The 24,704-nt window shown below is 34.8% G+C and overlaps 1 protein-coding gene across 4 annotated transcripts in view; it reads left to right on the top strand.

The window, feature by feature from the left end:
- The window catches only part of FSTL5 (follistatin like 5), a 348,242-nt gene that overhangs the window by 146,018 nt on the left and 177,520 nt on the right, over positions 1-24,704 (top strand). For 3 of the 4 annotated variants that reach the window (XM_035323584.1, XM_035323585.1, XM_035323583.1), the window contains exon 4: positions 18,035-18,283. In XM_035323584.1, coding sequence (XP_035179475.1) covers positions 18,035-18,283 — 249 coding nt within the window. Of the gene's footprint in view, positions 1-17,676; positions 17,734-18,034; positions 18,284-24,704 lie in introns of those variants that run through there. The other variant, XM_035323586.1, reaches the window with a different exon arrangement.

Below are 24,704 nucleotides of genomic sequence, written 5' to 3'. Positions count from 1 at the left end.
AGTTATATTCTATTTCTCTTAGCTGTATAAATCTTATGTATATGGTGTATATGCATTTCTTGCATAGTGGCAATGCAAAAGATTTCATAGTGGCAATACAAAAGGTTTCCTTATTACAGTACCAGAAATGCAAGAAGAGATGAAAAGAAAATAAACTGCATACCAAAGCTTTTTGTGTTAAGGAAGTTATGACTGACTACTGTCTTAGGGAGGTGGGGGATGGATCCCCCAAAAAAACGAGCCCAAAACCATTTTTGTCACCCTGCGGTTCTTTCATTTTAGTTATACCAGAAATGGTAATCATATTAAGAAAAGCAATCAAAGAGTTTTGGGAAAACACCTCTCTTTCTTTAAAATGCAGGGAAGAATGCAGGTGTCATTTGCTCTTCCTTTTTACACAGAAGCTGTGTGAATTATCTTATACAATCCTTGAGAAGTAGTTGTCTGTAACAGCTTCTTTCACCTCACGTTTTATTTTCATTTATTGTTTTCCCCTCTTTAGAATTACATACTTTGCTATTAATTTTTGCACTTAAAACTTGGTAGTATATGCCAGTCTTACGTACAACCATTCAGTTGTATAATAGCTTGGAATTAACTGTTTATAAAATAGTTGGATATTTTTACTACTATCTGGCTATAGAATTATTTGTCCAGTGATAAACAGGTGTTATCAGACTTATTCATAAAATACATTGGTTTAGACTCAGATTGTGCAGATGTTTATTTTTGAAAGACTGTCAGCACCGTAAATAAAATAAATCAACATTTTAAATGCTATTTCAGTTGTTTTTGTGAGATGCTATGTAAGGTGAATTATACATTATCTTATGCATACTTGCAATAATGTCTTTTTAAGAATGGATTTTACTTGAGAGTAGATTTCGTTTCATTTCATAGTTTTATTTAACACTTAATCATCCCGGCCTTTGGGCTGTGGGTGTTCTGTTCTTTCCCACTTCAGTTTAGGGGATTCTTCTCATTTCCTCACATGCCTTTAATATTTAGCTTTTCTTCTTTGTTTTTGCATTGATTGTTCAGGAAAGCTACATTTTCAGTTAGATTGTTTCAGAATGGTTCTAAACTAATGGAAAAATAAACAAGGAGTTTCTTTGGATAGCTGCTTATTTTCTAATGTTCCTCTTAGTCTAGGGGGAATGTAGAAATGATAGTCTTTCCTCACATTCTACTCATTGTCACTATTTTTTTTTTTTTTTTGAAGTGCCATGGTTGAGGGAATTCATCTTGCTCACAAAATTTCATAATCTTGAGAACCAATTTCTACTCCTATCTCCAAGTCTCTTAAGATTATTTTTTTCTACCTGAAGTAGAAACTCAGGCTATTCAAGGCGCAGAATTTACACCTGACTGAATTAATGCAAAATTGGATTCTCTTGGAAAATATTAGAAAAGTTAGGACAGGTAAGAAACATAACCATGCAAAATATGGCTCTTGTGAAGAAGCAATAAAGAACCATGTATCCATGCGTTACTTTACATTGCAAAATCGAATTTCCTCTCTTGGTATTGATGAGGATAAAGCCTGTAGTTCAGTAGAAAGCTTCTGTGTTTTATTTTGTTTTGTGGTTACCTTATTATTTCATTCCCTCATTTTCTTAGAGTATTACGAAGCCAAGTTATTTTCCTTGTGATCACTTGAGTGTTTTGCAGAGTTCAGAAGCTGGAACTCCAACATACAAATTTCAAATTAAAATATGGATGGTTGGGGGCCTCAATTTCCTTCTTTCTTTTTTTTTAGTGTACATTAGAATGGTGCTTCATATGAATAGGAGCATATTCTTACTGCTAGAAAACATCTCAACTAAACTGGTATTGAAAGCAAGTCATGGTGAATGTGTATATTATCAGCACATCATAAGACAGACATGCCTTTTTTTTAAAAATGCTTTGACTAGACCAAAGAAACAGTATTAATCAGATGTTTTCCTAAGCTGTTTTCTGTGTATTTCCTTAGATGTGAATTTAGGAGCCAAAATCACATGCTTAAGATGTTTCACTATTTTTTCTATCTTTATATCTTCCATCAAACTCAAGTTTAGTCATGACAAATCAATTTTTAAAGCATTACACCTACTGTTTTTTCAAGCTGATAACTACCCTGCAAGAAGCCTGAATTACAGGGAAGGTTTTTCCTCCCTCCCCAGAATCAGAATGAAGAACATAAATATAAGGTAATCAGGCTGATCTTGAGGCTGAGTTCAGAAGTGAGAAATAGGAATATGTGCCCTTGTTGTTGATCATCAAATTCTAGGGACCAAATTGTAAATTGAGGGAAAAAATAATCTTTTTTTTTTCATCTGTTCTTTTTTCTTCTTCTTCTTCAGGGTGTTTTATCTTAAAAAAAGAGTCTGTTAGATATTATTATGAAATTGCACAATACTTTACAGTCAAAAGCATTAAGAAAATTCATTATAGATTTTTCCATTTTGTTAGAAAACAATAATAACCAATAAGAATAGGGCTAGAAAAAATCAGTCTATCCACTAAAAACAAAACTTTTTTGTAAGTTGATTTGTTCTTTTTTACTTCTATAGGAACTTAGATCTCTCTGAGTGTTGCATTTATATAAATCTGCTGTTCACCGTGCATGAATTCTATCAGGAACATAGCTAATTCTGCTTTCATATCTGTGTATATCCAATAATATAAGAGGGTAACTCCTCAATTATCTGTTCTGTACTATAAGATGATATATCCTTGACTTTTATAAACAGAAACGTTTAGATTCATAAACAGCACACAGCATGATTTCTCATTATTACAATCCCAAAGTTAAACAAATGTTAAATGAATATGAGGAATAGTCCATTTGCATGATAAACAGAACAAAACAAAAAAGCCACCTCAAAATAAAACAAACAAAAAACAACATCTAAGGACAACCAAACCAAACAAAACTCAGACACTGAAAGCCTGCCAAGTTTAGTCATTAGCACTTGGTATAATTTCTGTATTAGCTGCAGGAATCAGATCAACATAACTTCAGATGGTGCACTTAACACTTTGCTCAATTATTTTAAATATTCTGATCTCATGTCTTTGTTCTTTGCATGCACTTTGAATATTCTGCATAACAATACAAATGCAATTTTCTTTTAGTTGCAATTGTTCTATAAAAGCCTAAGCACAAAGACATAACTTTGTTGTTGTTGTTTGTTTGTTTGTTTGTTTTGTAAATGGGCACGTAAGTGTTGAGCTTGTGCATGCAACAAATAGAAAGGCAGACTGTTGAGAGGGCCACTGTATCTGTTAACAGTAGTCCTGTTACATCATTAAACAGTTGAAAGCAATAGTGTTTGTGTCTGCTCATTAGTGGTTAGCTCGCTAACAAAAACCAACATGAATATGTTCAACTTCTCTTCATCAGGAAAACATGTAAAGATTTAAGACTTCAAAAAATAGCATGACTCATTTTCAAATACTATAATTAATTTCTATGTTTCTCATATGTTTTTACCTGGGAAAAACTTTTTGGAAGATTTTTTTTTTTTTTTCTCCAGAAGTTGATTTTACACTTGGTTTGGTTTTGTTTAATGATTTTTAATGAGAGAGCAAATGCAGGAAAGAGAGAATATTAATTTTACGAGGTCTCAAGCTGTTGATGTTATTGAATGTCTGATTCAGTTTCTTTAAGATCAAAACAAGATCAGCACAGAAAAACTGGAAAAGAAGAGGCAATCAAAGGCAGGCAATGCAGCTTCTGCCTCTGGAGAGGTTTCATTTGTACCTGGTTGCTACAGAAACACAAAACACGAACATGACCTAATCTCATACCAGGCAAACTCCTGCAGCTCTTGGGGGTTGTTTAGGATAATGGTTTAGGTCAGAGACCAGTAGCAGTGCTCACAGCATGTGGAGTTGTCCAGAGCAAACTAACCAGTCTCTTTGTAGATGATGGTAAGAGATTATCTTCAAGGAGAAGTGAAAAAGCAAACCAGAACAAAGTCATTATAGTGTTGAGACAAAGAAGAGTACAAAATAGTCATTTATTATTTAATGTTAATACATTAGGTAAATGAAAACTGCCTCCTCAACACTGCTCCTTGAGTTAGGAAGGACATCAGACTCCTGATGGAGATTAAGATGCTCATATTCTCCATTGTCACGGGTGGTCCCATCACCCTGGCATTCATCAGTTCAGTTGAAGATATCTGTGCAAATGTGATAAGTGCTATAGCCCTTGTCTGCGGGCAATTTTGCAAAAAACTGCAATTTTGCAGTTTTATGCAGAATATGAGCATGTTCTTTGTGTTTAGATGTTGGGACAGAATCACTGCAAAGGCTGAAATAGCAGGAAGGTTTGAGTTATTTCTGCAGCAGTCCTACTTTAGATTATATTGCATGGAGCATTAGAATAATTTATTTCTCAAAGAAGAAAGCTTTCCAATTCTTGTTTTCAGGGCAAAATACGAGCTTATGAAAATAGGATGTACTGGGGAAATGTGTCAGAATTTTTACTGTGATGTTGTTGGCTCCAAAATAAACTTTTGGTCAGCATCAAAGGGATAAAATTAGTCACTTCACAGTAACTTGCTAACAGCAGTTGAAAATGCAGGGAAGTCAAAGTCAGATTCATTATTTGATCAAAGATTTCTGCATCTTACATATCCATCAACAGAGTATTACAGTACTGACAACTTCAACAAATCAAAATCATGAGATTATACCCCAAATCTAGCTTTTAAAAGAATAAATTGATTTTAGTCACGTATTAATTTCCTAATACTTTTCTAACAAAGTAGATTTGATCTTTTTTTTTTTTAAACCTTTGTATGTTATATGCGTAATCCATTAAATTATTACGGATAACCGTGTATATGTTTACATGTTCTTTATACTATTGTACACACACCTTCAGCAATTTTAAACAAAATATCTAGATTATAGATAACATCTCAGGCTATCTAAATATGTCAGTCAGGCTTTATCTGCACAGTACCTGTCACTGTTTGCATCAACAATATTAAAAGAGTTCTTCAGGTGCTACAGAAAGAAAATTTGTACTTCAGAGTAATAAACTGATCAATTATGTGTAAGTCAAGCCACAAGGCAAGCGCTTCGCAGTTTCAGCTGGTGTCATTGTCTTGAAAGCTTCAGTGGATGTTTTTACTGTAGTACACAGGTAATAAATTAAGGGAGAGTGTGCCCTCCATGTCTTTAAAAAAAAAAAAAAAAAAATCAGCTGGGCTTGATTGTGTTGCAGCATCAACAGAACTCTGATAATTTTTACTTGCAGTTAATCTGTGATGTTCCTTTGAATGGACTCTTATGGTTAAGACAGTTGTTCTCCAGAAACGTTCCCTCAAGAAGGGAAAGACATGATGTAAAAACATGGTTCTTGTGGAGTGAGGAAGAGGGAGGAAGATAAAACTTAAGATAAACACTTGCTCGTTGGCATAGCATATATACTCAGACAAAAGCACTTCACTCTGATACAGTTAAGATATTTTGAAAAAAATTAAGCAACATATTTGTGAATATTCTTTATACCAACTATCAAATTCAGGTAGAAAATTTAGAATAAATCTAAAGGAAATACTTTTTTTCCTAGGTGATAGGCTTTCCAATTACTTTTTGTGAAAACTGCATATGAGCTCCAGAGAGCTTTACAAACAAATAAATAATGGATCATTTTGCTGTTTCCTAGATGTTGTAATGCTAAGAGAACTCTGTGAATATCCTTTCTGAATCCACGTATAGTAATACTAATGAAAGTGCTATTTACCTTTGGTTGGACATTGAAGAAATGGTGCAGATTAAATTCTGTCAAAAAAAGAAAAAAAAAACATCCTTTTTCTTTCTTTCTTTCTCTCTCTCTCTTTTTTTTTTTTTTTTTTTAAGGGCAAATTTTGCTAACCAAAGTGATGGGAAGTACATTGACATCTCAGTTCATCAGAAATAACTGTGGCAGTTTATGGATTAAGCTGCTTAATATATAAATATATTGGCTTCTGGAAAACTTCAGCAAGTTAGCTGGGTCATTCAAGTAATTTTAAACTAATTAGTCAAGTCGCACAGGTCTCAGATTTCTTTGCCCACTTTCAAACTTTGTGAATTGAAAGATCAGCTGGTGACCCTTACGCTCTGAGAAAATATATTCAGCATTATAATTTCAGTCATTGAACTAAATTCTTTGTGAGGAAAACAATTGTAAAAATTTAGTTACAAAGACATTAAAACGTAAAAAGTATTTGCACTCATATGCTTATATCAATTTAGAGTTGTCAAGCATAAATAAGGTTTGTTATCCTGTAATAATTTTTAATTCAGTGTAATACAAAATAAATCTAGTATTCTTGCTTCTTGTTGCCCAAAATGCTTTTTCTCACAACAGTGTTTATTTCTCCATTTATAAAAAGCAAATTTATGTCTGTCGCATTTCATAAATTTCTTGAAATCACTAAAGAAAGCATGATGTATAGCATATTATTTAACTTTATTAACATGTATCAGAGTTAGCTTTCATTTTGGAAATTACATGTGGAAGAAATATAAGTGGATTTTCATTATATTAGAAAAGTTTCAGCAATTCAGTAGCTAAAACGATGAAAGAATTGACAGTGATTCAGTGTCTGAGTTTACAATAATTCACAGGTTAACCTTTCTCCATTGTACAGTGGGATGAAATGCAGCAACCGAAGTGGAAGTGCAGCAGTTATGAATCACTATTGATGTTCCTGTAGGCAGTACTTCCTTGAATAGTAGCTTAAAATGACAGTCTGCTCTTTATGGTTTCCTACAATTAATTCTGTAGCTTGGATTTCTGAAATTCTTAATGATTCTATTACTGTAGCCTTAAATTAATTCATGTGTAGCAATGCTTAGAAGGTTTTGTCAACTTCTAATATATATATATATATATTTTAAGTATTTTTTTTTCCATTTCTGGAATATGTTTAATTTGTCACTAGTTGGAAGTTATATCAACTATTACAAGAAGCATGACAATTGGAATATCTGACTGGAAATTTTATTTCTATTGAAAGCTAAATGCTTTCTCATTCATAAAGATGTATATGAATTTTCTTATAAGTTTTGATATTCCATGATGTAGGATAAAGGAACTCTGTATTTTTAGTTTAACTTGCTTTGACATATTATTAAAAGGCCTAAAAGAGTAAAACGTGATTCTATAATGAACTATTTCTGCAAAGAACACCAGACTTACAAAATGTAAACTGTCTTACAATGGTTTAGCAGTAAAACCAGATTCTCTTTTTTTTTGATATATATATATATACATATATATATATATTATCTTTAGGAATTATGTTAAAAATATATCATTAGTTTAAGTGTGGAATTAGAAAATATGTATTAGTCATATTGCTCAAATAAGTCATCCCACTGTTGCATTATATTTTGTTAGTGGAAGAAATTGCTTTTATATTTATTTGAATAGACAGCTCTCTTTTGTTTAGCAGGTAATTTTAAGTATTCAAGCAGTATAAAGATGCATATATAGATACAGAAATAGTTTTAAGTAGACTGTTTATGTGGGATATTGCTTTTATAATTTCTACAAAAAGGAATATTCTCATATAGTTACGTCAAGATTATTTTTAATACTTCACTTCTTCGTGTATTTTTCTTTTTCATGGAGCAATAGTCTCTCCAACTAGAGAGCTGGGAAAGCATTTTACTATTCCACTTTAGTACAGTCTAGCATTTATTTATTTATTTATTTATTTTGGTAAATGCAGATAATTGGGTTCACTCTAACTCCTTCAGAAACAATAACAAAAACAAAACTTTTGCTGATTATATAAGAATGTGTAGAGGAGATAGAATCAATCCTGATCAGAAAAAAGGGGGAGTACACAAACTTCATTTTGATATGCATCACTTATTAAGTTACTTAAAAAGGCAGAATTGTCATGAATGTTCAAGCTTACTTGATATGATGATTTTCATTTAATAAACTCCAGAGACAAATGGTGTTGCTTCACCATGTAAATGTCTATTCTTAGTAAATACATTCTTTTTGAGACTCATTTTTGCTGTTTCCAAAGCTTCATTTTCAGATACTGTATGCCATTTGAAATGGTATTTACATTTTGTAGGTTTTTCTTGGTTTTCAGAAGTCCAGAGTTACATGGGTCGTTGGTGTCAAAGTTTATTAGCTGAGTTGTGTCTTTGTGAGATAAAATAAAACCGTAGATCCAGTCTTCTGTGTAACTCTGAAGTTATTTTTTCTTGCTCCTGTCAGGAAGAGGGCAACAAAGAAACAGCGTCCTTTGCTGAACAATGCACAGCAATATTTTTTCCTTATGTATTTTGTCCTAATATGTTGCTAGAAATACTTAATGGCTAGAAATGCATCCTAGCAGACAAAATTTAATGTGTCCTTTGCATTTACCCTTATACGATATGTGAGAAAATTTTACAAGTTTTTTTTTTTTTTTTTTTACAGTAAAAGAAACCAACACACTAATTCACAGACAGATGCTACTGTTTTGCAATATCCTGAAAGTAACTGCTGAAGATGAATGGAAAATACTGATTATCCACTGCCCTGATTATCTTTGTTGGGATTTTCAAATCTTGCATAATGCTATCAGGAATAATTTCCAAGTGCTTCCTAAATGATCAGCAGTTCCACAAATGAATAATAATTTTCAGCTTCAAGCTCATATCTACTTTTCCATGATAGATGTTAGTCTTCTGCAGAAATCTGCAGACATTATAAAATAGAACTATATACTTCTGATACTGATAGTTGATACTAATGCAGATAAAATTTTAAAAAAGATCTTGCCTACTCTGTGTATAATACAAAGATGGACACAGTCTGCAAACTGAGATATAAGTATGCAGTGTTTTGCTCTTTTTTTTTTTTTTTTTTCCCTCTGGAGGGCTTGTAAAATCATAGTCCACCTTAACAACCGTTACACTGTTAAATTAATGTTTATGTTTCACACAGAAAAAAAAGACTATATTCGTCTCATTACTTTTGTCAGAAAAAACTGAATTAGAAATTCTGTATATAAAAATTATTTTCATATTCTAAACATCAAGTTTACTAGGAGGAAATGTTTTTAATCAGTAAAACTGAAAATGTTTGACATTTCCATTTTAGGTTTCCCTGAACAGCAATGATCCTGCTCTTGAACCATATGGTTTCAATGCTGCTCAGTCTTTATGCTGCCTTTTCTAGTAGAGATCCCTGAGGAAGGTAGCAGAAAGCTATCAAGCTCTGTTCTGAACGGAAGGCTTTGTAGGAAAAAAAAAAAAAAATACCCAACAACAAAAACACAACCAAAAACAACAACAAAACAGCATTAATGTAATACATGGGAATTGTGTCATATCTGCAGTATGGTATTCTAGTTTGCATTATGGATAGTTGAAGGGCCTCTTTGGTGTTAGCTACCTAATCAGAGGATAAGTTAAATTTTCTGTTTATATTATTTGATATATAAGCATATTTAATCATAGGGAAAGCCTATCGGGGAAACGGTAGTCCTTTGAGTACATACTGTTAACTGAAAATTGTCAAATCTATTCTTCATATGAAAAGTTACCATAGAGGAAGAGTTAATATTGCTGTGTGCTACAATAGTTTTAAGTTTAGCTTTTGAGCCCAAATCTTAGCAGCTTTTCCAATTTTTTTAACTAAGCTCTCAGTAAAAGGGAAATTCCAGTCAATAATTTAACTGAGAGTTTTATTTTGATCATTGCTCCTAAAGCTGATTTATTTATTTATTTTTATATAACAAGTGAACACGATTTAGACTGTTTTGTCTGGACTAAGCTAAGTCTTTGTGATTCTCAACAAGCCGTATTTCCAATAGATGTTGAAATGTGTGAAGGCTTGTAGCTGCAATGCCCCTATCACCTGCTTCTGTGCGGCTGGCAGAACTGAGGGCTGCCTGCTCTAACATAGCGGTCACTGGTCAAATGTAAGGAGGGTGATCAGGGAAGGGGATCTTTACTAGGCTTATTATGTTGCCAGGAGTTTATCTCCTTTGGCAACGCTTTCATACTGGGTTCCCTCAAGCAAGTGAACATCTAGGACCATAATTTCACCTGAGGGAACCCACATATCCCTGTGCTCTGAGGTTGCATGCAAAGACCCTGCTGTCTGGGCCTTGGGCACAAGGCTGGAGCATGGCCACACAGCCCTCAGGTGGCCAAACAGGGAGAAATGGGAACTGGGCACTGCTCTGGAGAAAAGGCTGGGGATGGTGCCTGCAGCTGCTCGTGGTGAGGGGCAGGAGCCAGAGGGCCACGTGGCTACATGCTACTTGGCACTGGGGCCGGGAGGAGGCCACGCATGGTGGCAGCTGACAGGGACAGGGAGAAGCAAGTGGAGACTGAGCCTCAGGAAGGTGGAAAACGTTTCCATCTGCCATGTAGATGGAAGGCGTTTCATGTTTTTGTGTTGTTTGGGGTTGTGTTTTCAGTTCTTTTTTTCTGGCCAGGCTGGAAATGGCTCTGGGCAGCCTGTGCTAGTGGTTGGCAGCCCTGCCCAGGGCAGGGTGTTGAAACTCTTTAAGGTCCTTTTCAACCCAGGCCATTCTATGATTCTTTTATATTATTTTTTCACATGCTGTTTTGTGCCGTCTTCTCTTTGGTTCAAGCGGAGGAAGTATAGTTTTTTGTTTGTTTGTTTGTTTTATTTTGTTTTGTTTTCTGCTTTTTGGGAATGCTAAATCCTGTAAAGATTGCTCAAGATTGTTGCAAAGTGCTGGTAAATGAGAAGAGGTTTCAGATGGGCAAAGTTGCCAAGCTGAATGTTTCTGATCAACAGTTCAATATTTTCAGGGAGGTTAAGTATTTCAGGTTAAAACTAGGGTATGCAACACTTAGAAATCTTGATCTTACAGTTTTTGTTGTTTGTTTGTTTGCTTCTCCTTTTACTCACTGTTGTTTTCAATATTTATTTATTTATACACACATTTATAAGTGTGGGATTTTTTCCCAGTTTGGTCCTCATCTGTCTTTGCAGGAGAATAAGAAAGTCACTTGATCTGAATACTCAAGGCAAGCATTCTCCTAAGAATTTAGCATGACTTTCAAAGAAAAAAAATCCATGTGCAGCCATGGAGGCTTTGTCTCTATCTGTTCAGCCAGTCCCCACCAATAAACAGGGAGCACACCAGAATATTTCAGTCAGAGAGCAAGGAGGTGCAAGTCCTCACAGTACTTCCAGTCCTAAAAAGGGTGGTTTTGGGGTGATGAGACGGGGCCCGCCCCCCCCCCCCCCCAATGCACAGGGATGAATGGAATATAGGACAGGACTCAGCCAAAAATTGATTGTAGGTACAGGCAGAGTGAATTGTTGCATGAAGTACTCTAGCTTAGTTGAGTACTAATTAACCCATGGCCCAGAAAGCTACTGGCCAGCTAAGTGTGCAGTTTACTGTTGCTCCTACAGGTGGGAGCAGGACTCCGAGATGTGAGAAATAAAAATGGCTGCCCTGAGCGCAGGGGGCTTGCCCTGACCCTTCAAGGCCATGCTGCTTGCTTTTTAAAATTAATTTATCATTCCTTAAAGCACTGGTGCTGCCACCATATAAGCCTTTATTTTGCCCTTCTCTCTCTCTCAGAAATTTTGAAGAGAGAGATCCACTGCTTTCAGTGACAGCTAAGGCTGGTGAGGCTCCTTTGCCACCACAGGTAAAGCGCTGCGCTCTGTAGCAGTACTTGGCTGACCAGTACGTCTGTAAGTCAGAGAGAGCCACAGGCTGTTGTTTTCCCTGCTGCCTGGTAGGGTAGTCATAGAAAACACAGTGAGCAAAGAAGGGGAGGGGAAACAACACAAAAACAAACATTTTTGGAAGGGAAGTTATGGCACAGTTTTGCAACAAAATCAAACTTACTTCTGTGAATGTATATAGTTATTTAGAAATAGCGGTTTTAAGTTTCTTAGCTTACTTCTGCTCTTTATGAAAGGCTTGATATTGATATGGCAAAGGATAAGCAACTGAAAGGAATTCCCAAGAAGGAATTGCTTGGACTATCTGTTACGAGAAGCACTTTCTGGTGTAGAAATGGGATAATTTATTATTATTATTATTAATTTTTGAGACTCCTGCTCTACAAATATTTTAGTCATCTAAACCACTTAGTAGAAAATATTTAAGTAAAACTTGCATTGTTGTATATCTGTGTAACTGTTGTCTTGAACTCCATATTTTAATTCCACTTTGTGTTTTAAAACTGTCCCTCATGTTTTATCCATTCATTTTCATAACTGAATACTTGCAGGCATTTTGTTGTGGTTAATTAGAGAGAGGTAGCATACTCTTGTTCTTTTATATTGGTAATTTTTAAAAGTTCTTTTAGCTGCTGTCTCATTACCATAACCTTACAAGGCTATGCCTTAACAGTATGAATCTAAGTCCCATTTATATTTGTGTGCTGTTGAACTCCTTACTGAAAAAGGTCTTCATGTGATTTTGTCCACAAAGCCTCTTGTGGACAGTCTTTCACCATTGTGAATGGGAGTCTGTTTCAAGTAATTATTGTATTCAAACTCTCCCTCTGACTGTGTTTGAATTGCTACTATAGCCATTGTCCTTGTGGTGAAAGATAAATGTAATTTTAAGATAATCTTTTCTTCTATGAGCCTTTTTTTCCCTCATCATACCTATGACATGAAAAATCTTATTCCTTTCTCTTCTACAAAATTTAATTACACAAACAAGTGGTTCTTTGTTAAGAGGAATGAGCTTTGAACTTGACTATTGTACCCTGAGCTTTTTATTCTCAACTTTACTGCAGTCAGGAAAAAGGTAGTATTTAACTTCAGAATATATGGACAATTAATTGAGTTTTTATTTTTCTTCCATGCTTAAACTTAAGCCTCTAGACAATAAAAAAAAAAAAAAAATGTGAAGAGACAAGTAATTCATTGTCAGTAGAAATGCAAGAGAGACCTCTAATTTTAATCTTTCTTTGATTGAAAAGAATGGATTGTTTTTCAGGCTCAATCTCACAATCTGTAAAATCTTTGTTGTCGAGGGTGATTTTTTGGAGCTTCAGGGGGTATGTTTGCTTCTACTTTTATGAGCCTTATTTTGTTAAGTAGTTCATAGTATGAAAGATTATTTAAAGTGAAGCTGCCCTGTAATTGTTAAGAATAAGTCTGTTGCAAGATAAAAAGCAGGGCAGCTTAAAAAGCATGGAACATAAACCTATATTTTTGTTACTTTAAGGATTTGGAAGAAATGCTTATGTGTTTGTGCATATTTTAGAGCAGACATGCGTTAGTTTAAGATTATTTGCATGCAAATCTGTGAACATGACCACAAGTGATATTTCTCTTTTGCCTGTTAAAACATATTAAACAAAACCAAATATATATATATATATTTTTTTTATTATTATTATTATTATTTTTCCTTTATCTTAAAATCAGAGGTGTGTGTGTTTTCTTTGGTGTTTTGTTTTTTTTTTTCCTCCTCTGAGTGTGAGGTCTGACTTGGGTAAGGTGAAGATGCTGCAGAATAAAAGCGCTGTGTTATGGCACTTTAATACGATGTTTAGAGAATACTTTGGTAATTGCCCCAAATCCTCTCTCTCTTTATTAAAGTTAGTCATATAGGGGAATTTTATTACCACAGGCGTTATCCTTACAAATTTTTGACTATCTTCATTTACTCTGAGATTCTCTCTTTTTTTTTCTTTAAATTTGTGCCTACACAAAATGTTCCCAATCAAAATCGAAAACACTAAAGTACTGTAGAAGTTTGTATGTCAGGAGTGCTGGATAATGAGTAATGGAAATTTAGTGTCTTGTTCAGTCAGTACAATTACAAGCTGTTCTTGCTAGAAATATTAAAAAAGACTAGATATTTTTTAAAAAATATTTACAAACAGATACAGTTCATGCTGAGGTCATGTTCAGTGTTAACTGCCCTATTAGTGTTAATGGCAGGTGGTGATCAATCTCCCTACTTGCTGTTCTGCCCTCGACCTTCCCCCCTTCATTCCCCACCTCATCTCTTCCAGGATTTTCCTGTTTCATGTGAAACTTTAGGCTCTTACTGAGTACTTACCAAGACTGTAATCCTGATGTTCCATAGGCCTTTCATAGATGATATGATGAAAAAATACAGCTGTAGAGTTGGTATAGTTATTGACAAAATCCTCTTAAATAAAAAGGTGGGGGGACAGATGTACTGTTGACCCCAGAAATCAGTGTCAGTTATTCATATGCAAGGTATTGACTTATTGTCTCCTAAACTAGCTGCCACTTTGTTTTAAATGTCATGTAGAGAATGCTGTAAGTTATGATAGAAGCCATGAATACAAACTCTATTGTTGAGAGGAGACTCTGTGTTTGGGAGTAAGGACTCAGGATACAAAAACCCTTTGTGGCTTCCAACCTCAAGCCAACTAGAGAATGGGGTGATTCACATGTTCATGAATTTCTTAGGTCTCCAAGTATGATGCTTCTCTAAACTGATTCATTAGAAGAAAAGTGGATATTCTTGCCAGCCTTTTTCATACTAAAACACTCACTTAATACCCAGGTATAAATAAGACAAATGTGGCCTGAAACTTGATCAGTTCTGGGTTCTGTTCCTTCAGCTGGCAATGTATGGATGTATGAGGAACGCTAAGTGACAGCTTGAAGCTCTATTTATGATGACTTGTCTTAAAAGAGAAGTCAGAAACATTTTGCTTTCTCCAATTCTTAAAATAAAAATCGTTTTCCATTTATTTGTTCTTTTATGTTTGTCTGGAGTTTAATCCAAAAAAACATTGTGACTGCTTTGCCTGCCTTAAGTGTAATATATTTTTAATGATATTTCTTCAATTGTGGCTTTTTAAACTTATGGCTATGATAATTGAAATGTTTCCTGACTTGCAGAGTATGCATTTGCAAATTGAACAAGGGACGTTTTGTTTTCCATAGTACTGTAGACCCTCTATGAATGCATAGATATTATTATACTCAGGTGAAAATGCAGAGTATGCTAACTTAGTTGTATTGGTACACACTTTCCTATAATCACATTGTGCTATTTGTCAAATGTGGACTCCTCTATTGTCACATAAGCAATTCCAATTAAATTGCTGAAAAAAGATTAGCATTCATGGGCAGATCATTTGTCCTCTTGATTTACTTGTTTTCTGTCTCTCTTAATATTGAATACGTGGGGCTGCTTATCTTCTGCACTATATTGTATGTCCAAATATAAGAACCTAAATTCATCTTGGACTAGGTTGCTGTCTAAATCTAAATACTTAGATGGAAGAAAAACTTGGTGTTTTTTGTTTTTGTAACATGTCTGTCCTGTGAATGGGTTGGAAGGTATGCAAGTTCATAAATTAAAAATAGAACAGCACTTGTTAACATTCAGTAACAGCTGGACTGAAGGTAAAAACTATGTCTGGAGAAGGAACACTACCTGTGTTGATGTCAATTGGAATTTTACAATTGACTTCGCTAGAAGGAGTTGTGTATGAAATGATACATGTAAATTCACGTGTTGTTTTGGATTAGTTAATGGTATACAATGGAGACATTTACACAACTTTTCATTAGGGCAGAAAGTTTGCTTATTTATTGATATGATTGGTATGTGCTGACATATACCAATATTACTATCAATTTATGTTATGAAAATCATTCTCCCTCATCTGAAAGTAGCTGTTTTTCATTCAGACATCATATTCAATTATAGTACTAAAACGAAGTCCCAAGTGAAGTCTCAAATCAGTTTCTGCTTTCACAACAATATACAGCTCTGTAAGTTGTTTAAGTACCACGCACCTCAATAATTCAGAGCAGTTGTCAGTTTGAGAACTTTATCTTCCAATTCAGAAAGCAGAAACAATAACGATTTATGGACTTTGGCCTCAAACTGCAGCAGTTCTATCACTCCAAAGTCCTATAATTCTGCGGTGTGTGTACATGACAGGTGCTGTGAAGAGTGCTTGGATATTACAAGACTTAGCTTTATTTGATGTTAGCAGTAGGGGAAAGAAATGGGATTTACATTAGTTTTTGTTAATTAATCTCTGTTGCCTCTCTACAGTTATGATGTGTTAGTACAAGGAGTAATATTTTCAAAAATTATTTGGAAATATAAATTTTTTGATTAAGTTTGCGCATTTCAAGTCTGTTTGGTGCTTTTGAAAGTTATGCTCACCAATACCAGCCTGGCCTAAACTGTTTCATACGTGTGTGTAAAAATGGCTATAATATAGTTAGATAAATAAAGTATGTCAGAGGTGAGTGAGTATGTAGTGTATGTAGTCTTCTCAGCGTTGTGCTCAGATTGTTGTAAAATAATATAGCAAAAGGATTTGTCGTATCAAAGCCAACTTTCATGGCTGCATGCTTTTTGTACTGTATTGGTCTGTGGAAAAAAAGTGGGATCTCTGCTGTACAAGAAAGGAAAGAACCGATGCACTTTTGCCTTGGGTCTAATAATCCTATATGCGTAAGCAGAAAAAGTGGTGAGAATTGACTTCTGCCACTGAAGTGAAGAACATAGATTCTCAGTGGTTAGGAGGAATGTGTTCCAAGCTGGCATATTTACTCGTTTAGCTCATTAGCTCTTCACTTAAGAAAATAAATCTAAAACTGCTGAATTATGCATTGCCATTTGTTTGTTCATATTTTTTTTTTAATGGGGCAGCCAAGTACTTTTCAGCTTGGCTGTGAGAATAGGGAAGGAATCACAAGGAGTGAGATTGTGAGGAGTATATGGTATTTGGGGATTGATTTTTAGGAGCTGTTGATTTGATTAGGAGTGTACAGCAAGAGAATAAAATGAGGTAACTGTGAAGGGCTATGTCTATTCCCACGTTTGGTGATTTTTTAGTATTTTATACTTGATGATACAATTATGGTCTCAGGCCTCCTGAATGATCGAAGCATAAGTAACTGCAAGTGGGAATTTAATTTTATTTTTTCGTTGTACCTCCCCTTCTTGTTATTAGATGATGCTTTTAATTACAGTTAATTGAACACATGAAAATGACTAAAAGTATACCTAGTCATGATACCAAGATTAAATTTGTTTAATTCCAGACTGATTTATGCTAAGCATTACTCAGGGTGGTAAAAAAAAGAAAAAAAAAAAAAGAGGATGTTCTCACTTCCTTTACATAATAGATCTTCCTTTACATCATAGATCTTAATGGATCTTGCATCCAATAAAATATACAGATTCTATGTAGTTTTGAGATATTAGTTACATTTTTATGTATTTGCAAATGACCTAAAGCAGGCCATTAATTACTAGAAAAAGGATCATTTTCTAATTCGTGCTAGAAGAGGCAATAACTTCACAAATCCAAAATGCAATTCTGTATTCTAGATGGTCACTGTATCAGTGAACCCAGCTTCTTGAAAAAAAAGTACCAGAAAGGAAAATTACTGCAGGCAGACTTGATGGTCACAGTATGCTTAAAAGCACTCTTTGCTTTGCTGATACTGTTATTTCTCCTTACATTGCAGTGCTGCATTGTCATTGGCCCTCCAGTACTGCTAAATTACTTGCATTCATGTGACTTTTTTATTTAAGCCTTCCGCTATTAGGAATCCTCTATAGCTAGAGGAGAGGTTTTGGTAGACTTTTCATTAATAATAATGACTTGTCTTATTTCACTTCTACTCATGTCTATGTATGTTTTTGTTTACCTCCGTGTGTGTGTGGTGTTTATTTATTTATTTATGTTTTCCTGAAGAGTATATGCTGAATCCCACCAATAATTATTCTGGTTTTAGAACAAGAACTTTGCTTAGTAAGTACTTTCTTAAAAGATTCAGAAAACACTCTGTTGGTAAAATTGAGGCAGCTTAATAAAAGAGCACTGTTATGACCCAGTACAATTTATTGTATGGATTGAAGAGTTATTATTTTTTTGCATTGCATTTTTCTGACCTGTAAGGTTCATAAAACAATTCTTACTGTGAGGACTTGTAAATATTAATAAGAGCCTTAGAGTGCTTAAAAAGAAAGCCTGTGGGCAAAATATATATTTGATTTTGTCAGATTCTTTGCATGTGATTTGATAGATCTTCTATTACAATTTGCTATTTCAGGGTACATGGGTCAAGATGGGCACTTGGGATCGTGCGAAAACAAGTACTGCGGTCTGGGTAGACACTGCGTTGTGAACGGGGAGAGCGGCCAGGCTGAGTGCGTCTGCATGGAGCGCTGCAAGCCGCATTACAAGCCCGTGTGCGGCTCTGATGGAGAGTTCTACGAAAATCATTGTGAAGTGCATCGCGCTGCCTGCCTGAAAAAGCAAAAGGTCACCATTGTCCACAATGAAGATTGCTTTTTTAAAGGTAAGTGCGGCTGTACAAAACACTGCTATTGGTTATGTGTTTTCAAGCAGTTCATTTAAAGCATTATAGAGGCTGCATTTAATGTACAACAATTAAATGACTCAGGAAGGTAATACCATAAGTATGTCACTCCAGAGACATCTTATGGATTTTTTTCTTTGTATTTATACTTAGTGCTATCTATGAATACCCTTTTTAATCCGAATAAACCAGATTTCTCTTTGGGATCAATCCACAGCGGTTTCTTACAGATGTGGCAGTTGACCACATTCGCCTGAATGTACTTAAACATTCCCAAATCCCAAAGTACATTAATCTCTCTTGCAGCAAAAACAGAATCTAAGCTTCAGAGGCATTTGGTAAAGCTGGAGGACCTATATTTGGTGTTGAAGTTGATGAATAGACAGACTGGCAGCTAATTCATGGCTAAATGGGTCTTGCTCACTTTGAATTTGGACAATCAAGTTTACTTGTGTATTTACCAAAGCATGCAAGTTAAGCTGCCTTTTCATCTACTGAATTCTGAGAGATGCCAGCCTGAACGCTGAGAGATGTACCTACATATGAAGCAGCTTATCACACTGAATTGCAACTTGCTGTTTTTATGTATTTTGAGCACACCTTGTGGTTTCCTGGAACTCTGCCAATATTGACCTTGATGAAGTATGTTTGAGTTTTGGGGCAGATTTGTAGTGTGCTGTTACTAGTTAAAACGGACAGATGGCTTTTGGAAAAAAAGTTTTAAATAATGCCATTTTTAATGAGTCTACCTAAGGGTTGAATTAATTTCTGCTCTTTTTAAAGACTGTCCTATTTTCTTAACGTTTTTATAAGTTGAGGGAATAGTTGCATTCTCAGTAATAGAAAACCTGAACTACTCAGTAGGACAAAAATTTGCATGAGCAAAGTTTCACCACAGAAAGAAGTCTGCTGAAAACATTTCAATTAAATCAAGTTCATCTTTCTTAGTTAACATTCACTTATATTGTTATAGCCCACTTAAATTTTAATCAGAATTTTCAAGGATTTATTCTGGTCTAAGATTGTTCAAATGGAACCAGTTTTAAAATTTTCAGAGATGATCTTTTTTAAAACTACATTTGTCCTCAAGGAATTCTCATTTAAAGGAAATGTTGGAACTCTTTACTAAATCCAAGCATCCCAGGTTACGCACACATCTTAATACCTTGTTATAATAAAGGGTTTTGTAGTAGAACTGAATAATAAAAACAAACAAACAAACAACAACAACAAAAATGCAACAACTTAATGTGGACAGCGTGTAGAAAAATGATGCATTGTCACAATATATAGACTTTGAGTAGCCTACATCCTGAGGTAGCAGAAAATTAAAATTTAATTTTAGGATCATAGCATGTGTTGCTTGTAGGAAATGATTTGGGCAATAATAAAACATGGATGTTTCTGTCTCATGTCTCAAAAATCAGTCTTTTTTAAAAAAACTAAGAATTATGTTCTCCTAAGTAGATTTTTAAAAAAAAAAAATCATCAATTTTATTTTAGATGGTACAATACTGATAGAATAAATGACAGTAACAAACACAGAAGTGTTTAAATTTATGTGGCTAATTTCAGTTCTTCAGTATGTGATATACACTACAAATAAATTCAGAGCATGTTTGTGAAAAATAAGTGTTGCTTTTTCTGAGGGGGAAAATGTGGCGAGATTTATTTACTGAAATAGAAATTGAGGAAGTGCCTTAGCTAGAAACATCATCCAAGTGCTGCCTAAAGTTTTGTTAGCTCATCTTTACATTTTAAATTCATCACATTAGTTTCATGTGTACTGTAGTGGAAAATGGTGTTCAACTTCAGGCACCTAATTTAGGCAGTGGATTAAAAAAGTAGGTTTCTCCTTTTAATCAGTGACAATCCCCAGAAAAGGACTAGAGCACCCAACTGACTTCCTTAGAATTCTCTTCTGAAAGCTGTTACTTATCAAGGTGCTAAAATCTTGTAATTTGGATGCTAAAATGAAATACTTAAAATTAGCATAAAATATTTCATTTTATCTCCTTTTTCTCATTCTATGGTGCTTTCAGTGGTGTTAAGCAAATGTGACTAGGGGCAAGTTTTTAACTTTATTTTGGTTGTTGTATATGGACCTTATCAATGTCAATTTTTCTCTTAGTAACTACAGCTTATTTGTTGCTGTAGTACAGCGTGGTAATGGCAGCAGTGTTGCCATTTATGACTGCTGAATATGTTCTCCATCATTTAGTTCAAATCAATTTAAAGTGTGACTCAAGTTACTTCTTTTTCAAAATATTGGGTGTTATTTCCTTCAGCCTTAATTTTCGTTAATGCTATCTTGTTTCAGTTCTTGAGGACTGAGTTTAAAAAAGAATGAGCCAGTCTGACTTGGTGGTGCAAGACGGTGAATAGGTTCAGTATGTACAGTGTGCCATTATGGTATCAGTGGTCTCTGACAGCAGTGACTCCACACATATTTGTGTGTATATATGCACAATTTCATTATTACAGGTAAAAGATTATGCTTTCTATGCTATTGCCAATCAGTTGACTTCAGATTATGCAAACATGCACTTGGTAACTTGATTTTTATTTTTTAAATTTCATCTAGTCTGAACCTTATGTTTAACATTTCGCTCACATTTTGGGTTTCAAATCCTCACACTGGGCTGATTTTCTTGCAAGAAAAATATTTCTTCAGGAAATAAATTCTAAGTTTTAGACTGGGCATTGAGCTCAAGATCAGAAAAGATGGGGAATACAACATTATTATTGTAGTAAGCCTATTATTAAACATTTCAGTATTATGTGATTGGAAAACAATATTTTATAAACAAATGTTCTGTCTACCTGATTAACATCACAACAACAGTTAATTATTATTATTATTATTATTTTTTTTTTTTTTTTTTTTTCTGAAGTGACAAGTGATAGGACATGAAAAAGCAGCCTTAAGTTGCACCAGAAGAAGTTTACATTGGATACCAATAAGAGTTTCTACATGGAAAGGGTGGTTTGGCATTGAAAAAGGCTTCCCAGGGAAGTGGTGGAGTCACCTTCCCTGGAGGTATTTAAGAGATGTGTGGATATGGCACTTAGGGACATGGTTTAGCGGTGGACTTACTAGTGTTTGGGTGATGGTTGGACTTAATAAAGCCATATAATGAAACAATAGCCTGCAGAAGAGATCTAGAATTTCTTGGAAGAAAAGGAAACTTGAATGATGAGCCAAAGCAAATCTGGTATTGACAGTGTGAGCTGGGAAGTCTGATATGCTGATACCATCCTAATTTGGCACTGCCTTCATTGGCTTGCTGACTGTAGTTCTGTGGCTGGGTGTTTTCCACATGCTCTGCTTCCAATGTCTTGGCTCTTCTTGAGCCATGCACTTTGTGTTTCAGAGCAGCTTAATGTTTTGTTAGGAAAAAAGAAATTAGACCATCTGGCTCACACTGCACTTCATACTGTTAAAGAACCCCTTCCTGGCCATCACCAAGCCTAGCTTTAACAAGCCCCAGTGGGTAGTGATTCAAATGGACCAGAACTGCTTTACTTGGTGCCTCTGCCACTGCTCCATGAAGTCACAGCATGAAATAACGGTTTTGTGCCAAACTTAGAAGGCTGGAGCCATTACTTCTCTTCCTGCAAGTGTGTTCCCAAGAGGGACAGCTGCAGCTCCAAGCTTCTAAAAAGTTTTGTTGAACTTTTGTATTAACTGCCAGGGGATGAATGGCCCACATTGGTTGTCCAATAGGCTTCAGTTATGTATGCTTTTTGTGTTAACTTCAGTGATTTGATTTTCCTAAATTCAGGCCAGTAAATCTAAACGGGAGACTAAAAATTCCTCATGAAATAATTAAATTTATATTTTCTTTGCACCATGAGCTTCTAAGAGTTTTTCATATAAAGTGTATATCTGTATATTTCTATACACAGCAACACACTCAGTCATTTTGACAAATTGCAATTTAATAGTTCTCAGGAACGTAACACATACTCCTGTGTGACTTTTATGGAATGTGACTAGGATAGAAGTTATTTCATACATAAACTTTAAAGTAACTTCTATATCTTTCTTCTGATATTAACACTTTTTCCTTTTTTTTCCCTTTTTTTTTTTTTTGGTCTCACTTTCCATTTGGTGGGGTTTATAATCCGTTAAGCTGTCTGTAAGTTTAAGATTTCTTTGTCCCACTACTAAAATGGCTAGGTTTCTGAGGGCTGTGACAATAGAAACTTTGGTAAGAAAGTCTGCTGCTGTTACTGAGTTGTGCAGAGCGATGAGAATAAGAGCGGAGTATGCCTCTACCCCTGCTGGATTTGTTCAAACTGGAAAAAGTTCACAATAAGTATAACTGAAAGTATAAATTGGCTTATGGGGGATATGAATGAGGCTTACAAAATCATCAGGGCATGCTGAGGGTAGGTATGAGGAAACTTTGCCTTCTATTCTAATAAAAGAACAAAAATGAAGAAAACAAGCACATTCAAAACAAACTATTTAAAAATTTACACAGCAGGTCTCATGGGTAAAAGCAACATAGGATTTCACAATCAGACTTTGCATCTACTAGGGAAAAGGGTTTATTTTGTGAATTTTCTGATCTTCTCATGATTAGGGGAGGGGGAGATTTTCTGATCTTCTCATGATTAGGGGAGAATCCATTCTGTGATTCAGTGAAAGTGAGTTGAAATGAACTAGATCCCAGCAATACCTTGCAGAAGGGATCTAAAACTCCAATCTAGCCTTCCCAGTGGTTGCAACAGGATTTGTCCAAAGATAACTTTCTTGTGATCTGTGTGCTAGGTAAGTGTGGTCCTAAAATATTGGTTCCTAAAATACTGACATATTCATTTAGAAGCGCTGACACTTATTTCGTCTAATTTGATGTTTATGTACTCCAAAGGCAAATATTAATCTCTGTAATTAGTCTCACTTTAGGAAATATTTAATCTTTAACCTTGACTATCCACACTTATTATTTAAAGGTGATCTGTAATAACTTTCAAAATAGATTTAGGATATGTTGATAAGAATAAGATTCTGTTGCAGTATTTTCATTGAGAAATTCTTTCAAAGGCGTTTCTTCTGTTCTGTGGCTGTCAGCTGGCTTCTCTGCTGAAGTTCTCAAAACACCATTATTACAGTCTTTCTGAAAGCTTGAATTCCTGCAAATAACATACATCCTTAAGTTTGCTGCTGATAAACTGTTAAGCTTCAACTACCACTCCAAAAGTGTATTCCTCATAAACTGGATTATAAAATGAAACATGAAAAATCTTTCAGAACTCTGTCAGAAGACTAGAGAATGAAGAAAGATTGGGCTTGATCTTAAACTATAAAGTTTGACGGAGCGTAGCAAGTCGTTGACCTGTATTAGGAATTCGGCCCATGATCTGCATACATTTACAATAGTGTAACAATGTTACAATTTAACAGGATGTAAAAAATTTAATGAATTTCTGAAGTATGTCATCATGCAGGGAATTGCATGTGTTCTTAACTATTCACAGCAGTAATAAATCATTCACCGAGTGGGAAGAAAAAAATCACTGTTTTGTTAATGACAGGTAATATTTAGTTTCTTTCAGTATTTCCCGTTGAAGAGGAATGCTGTAGCCAATGGAAAACTGCTTCTTTTTTATTGTTCTGAGACCATAAACTAAATTTTAGTACCGTTCCTCTAGTCTGCTATCCCCACTTGCTTTATTTTCCTCAGTTCCATTGGTCATGAAATTTGGAAGATTGTCATTGTTTTTCCTCAAGCATCTGTTCAAGATTTGTCACAAAAATCTCTTAAATTGCTCCAAATTGTCTTAAATTATTTAAATTTTTTAAACTAGCAGAAAGGCAAGGCCTATCTGCTATTGGATCTGCAGAGCGAAATAGGGTGAAAGAAACTTGAGTACATGCTTAATTTAAAAACGAAACATTCAGCACATCCTGTGTTCATTGTTGGGAATACTGTATCAGCTAAGCCCCAAACTCTACTCTCTTTTTTCCTTCTGTTTGGATTAAATACAGTGTAGGATGGGACAATGACTAGCCTCGAACACTTCATAATTTTTTGACTGGCCAAGGACTGCAAAGACACCTGTTATTTTCAGCAGCTGGAACAGCCTCAGTCCATGTGTTTTCATTCCTTCACTACTGGAATAAATGTGTTAATAAACTCTAATCACTTAGGTATTCTGCATTCATATAGAGACAAGGAATAACTGTTCTCTACTTAATCTCTGGAGAAAAAAAAAAAAAAAAACTTAATGAAGTTTGAAATTGCTTGTAGGAACGTTGCTGCTGTTTGTTAATACCTAAAGAAACGCGTGTTTGAACATCGGAAATTTTAATTGGTTGAAGAATACTTTATTTTTTTTTCTGATTTTAGTAATGAAGTTGAACCTCTTCAAAGAAAGCTATGTTGAAAGC

This window comes from Oxyura jamaicensis, chromosome 4 (assembly GCF_011077185.1).
Source record: "Oxyura jamaicensis isolate SHBP4307 breed ruddy duck chromosome 4, BPBGC_Ojam_1.0, whole genome shotgun sequence".
NCBI classification, from domain to species: domain Eukaryota; kingdom Metazoa; phylum Chordata; class Aves; order Anseriformes; family Anatidae; genus Oxyura; species Oxyura jamaicensis.
This window is presented reverse-complemented; position numbering and strand designations above follow the sequence as displayed.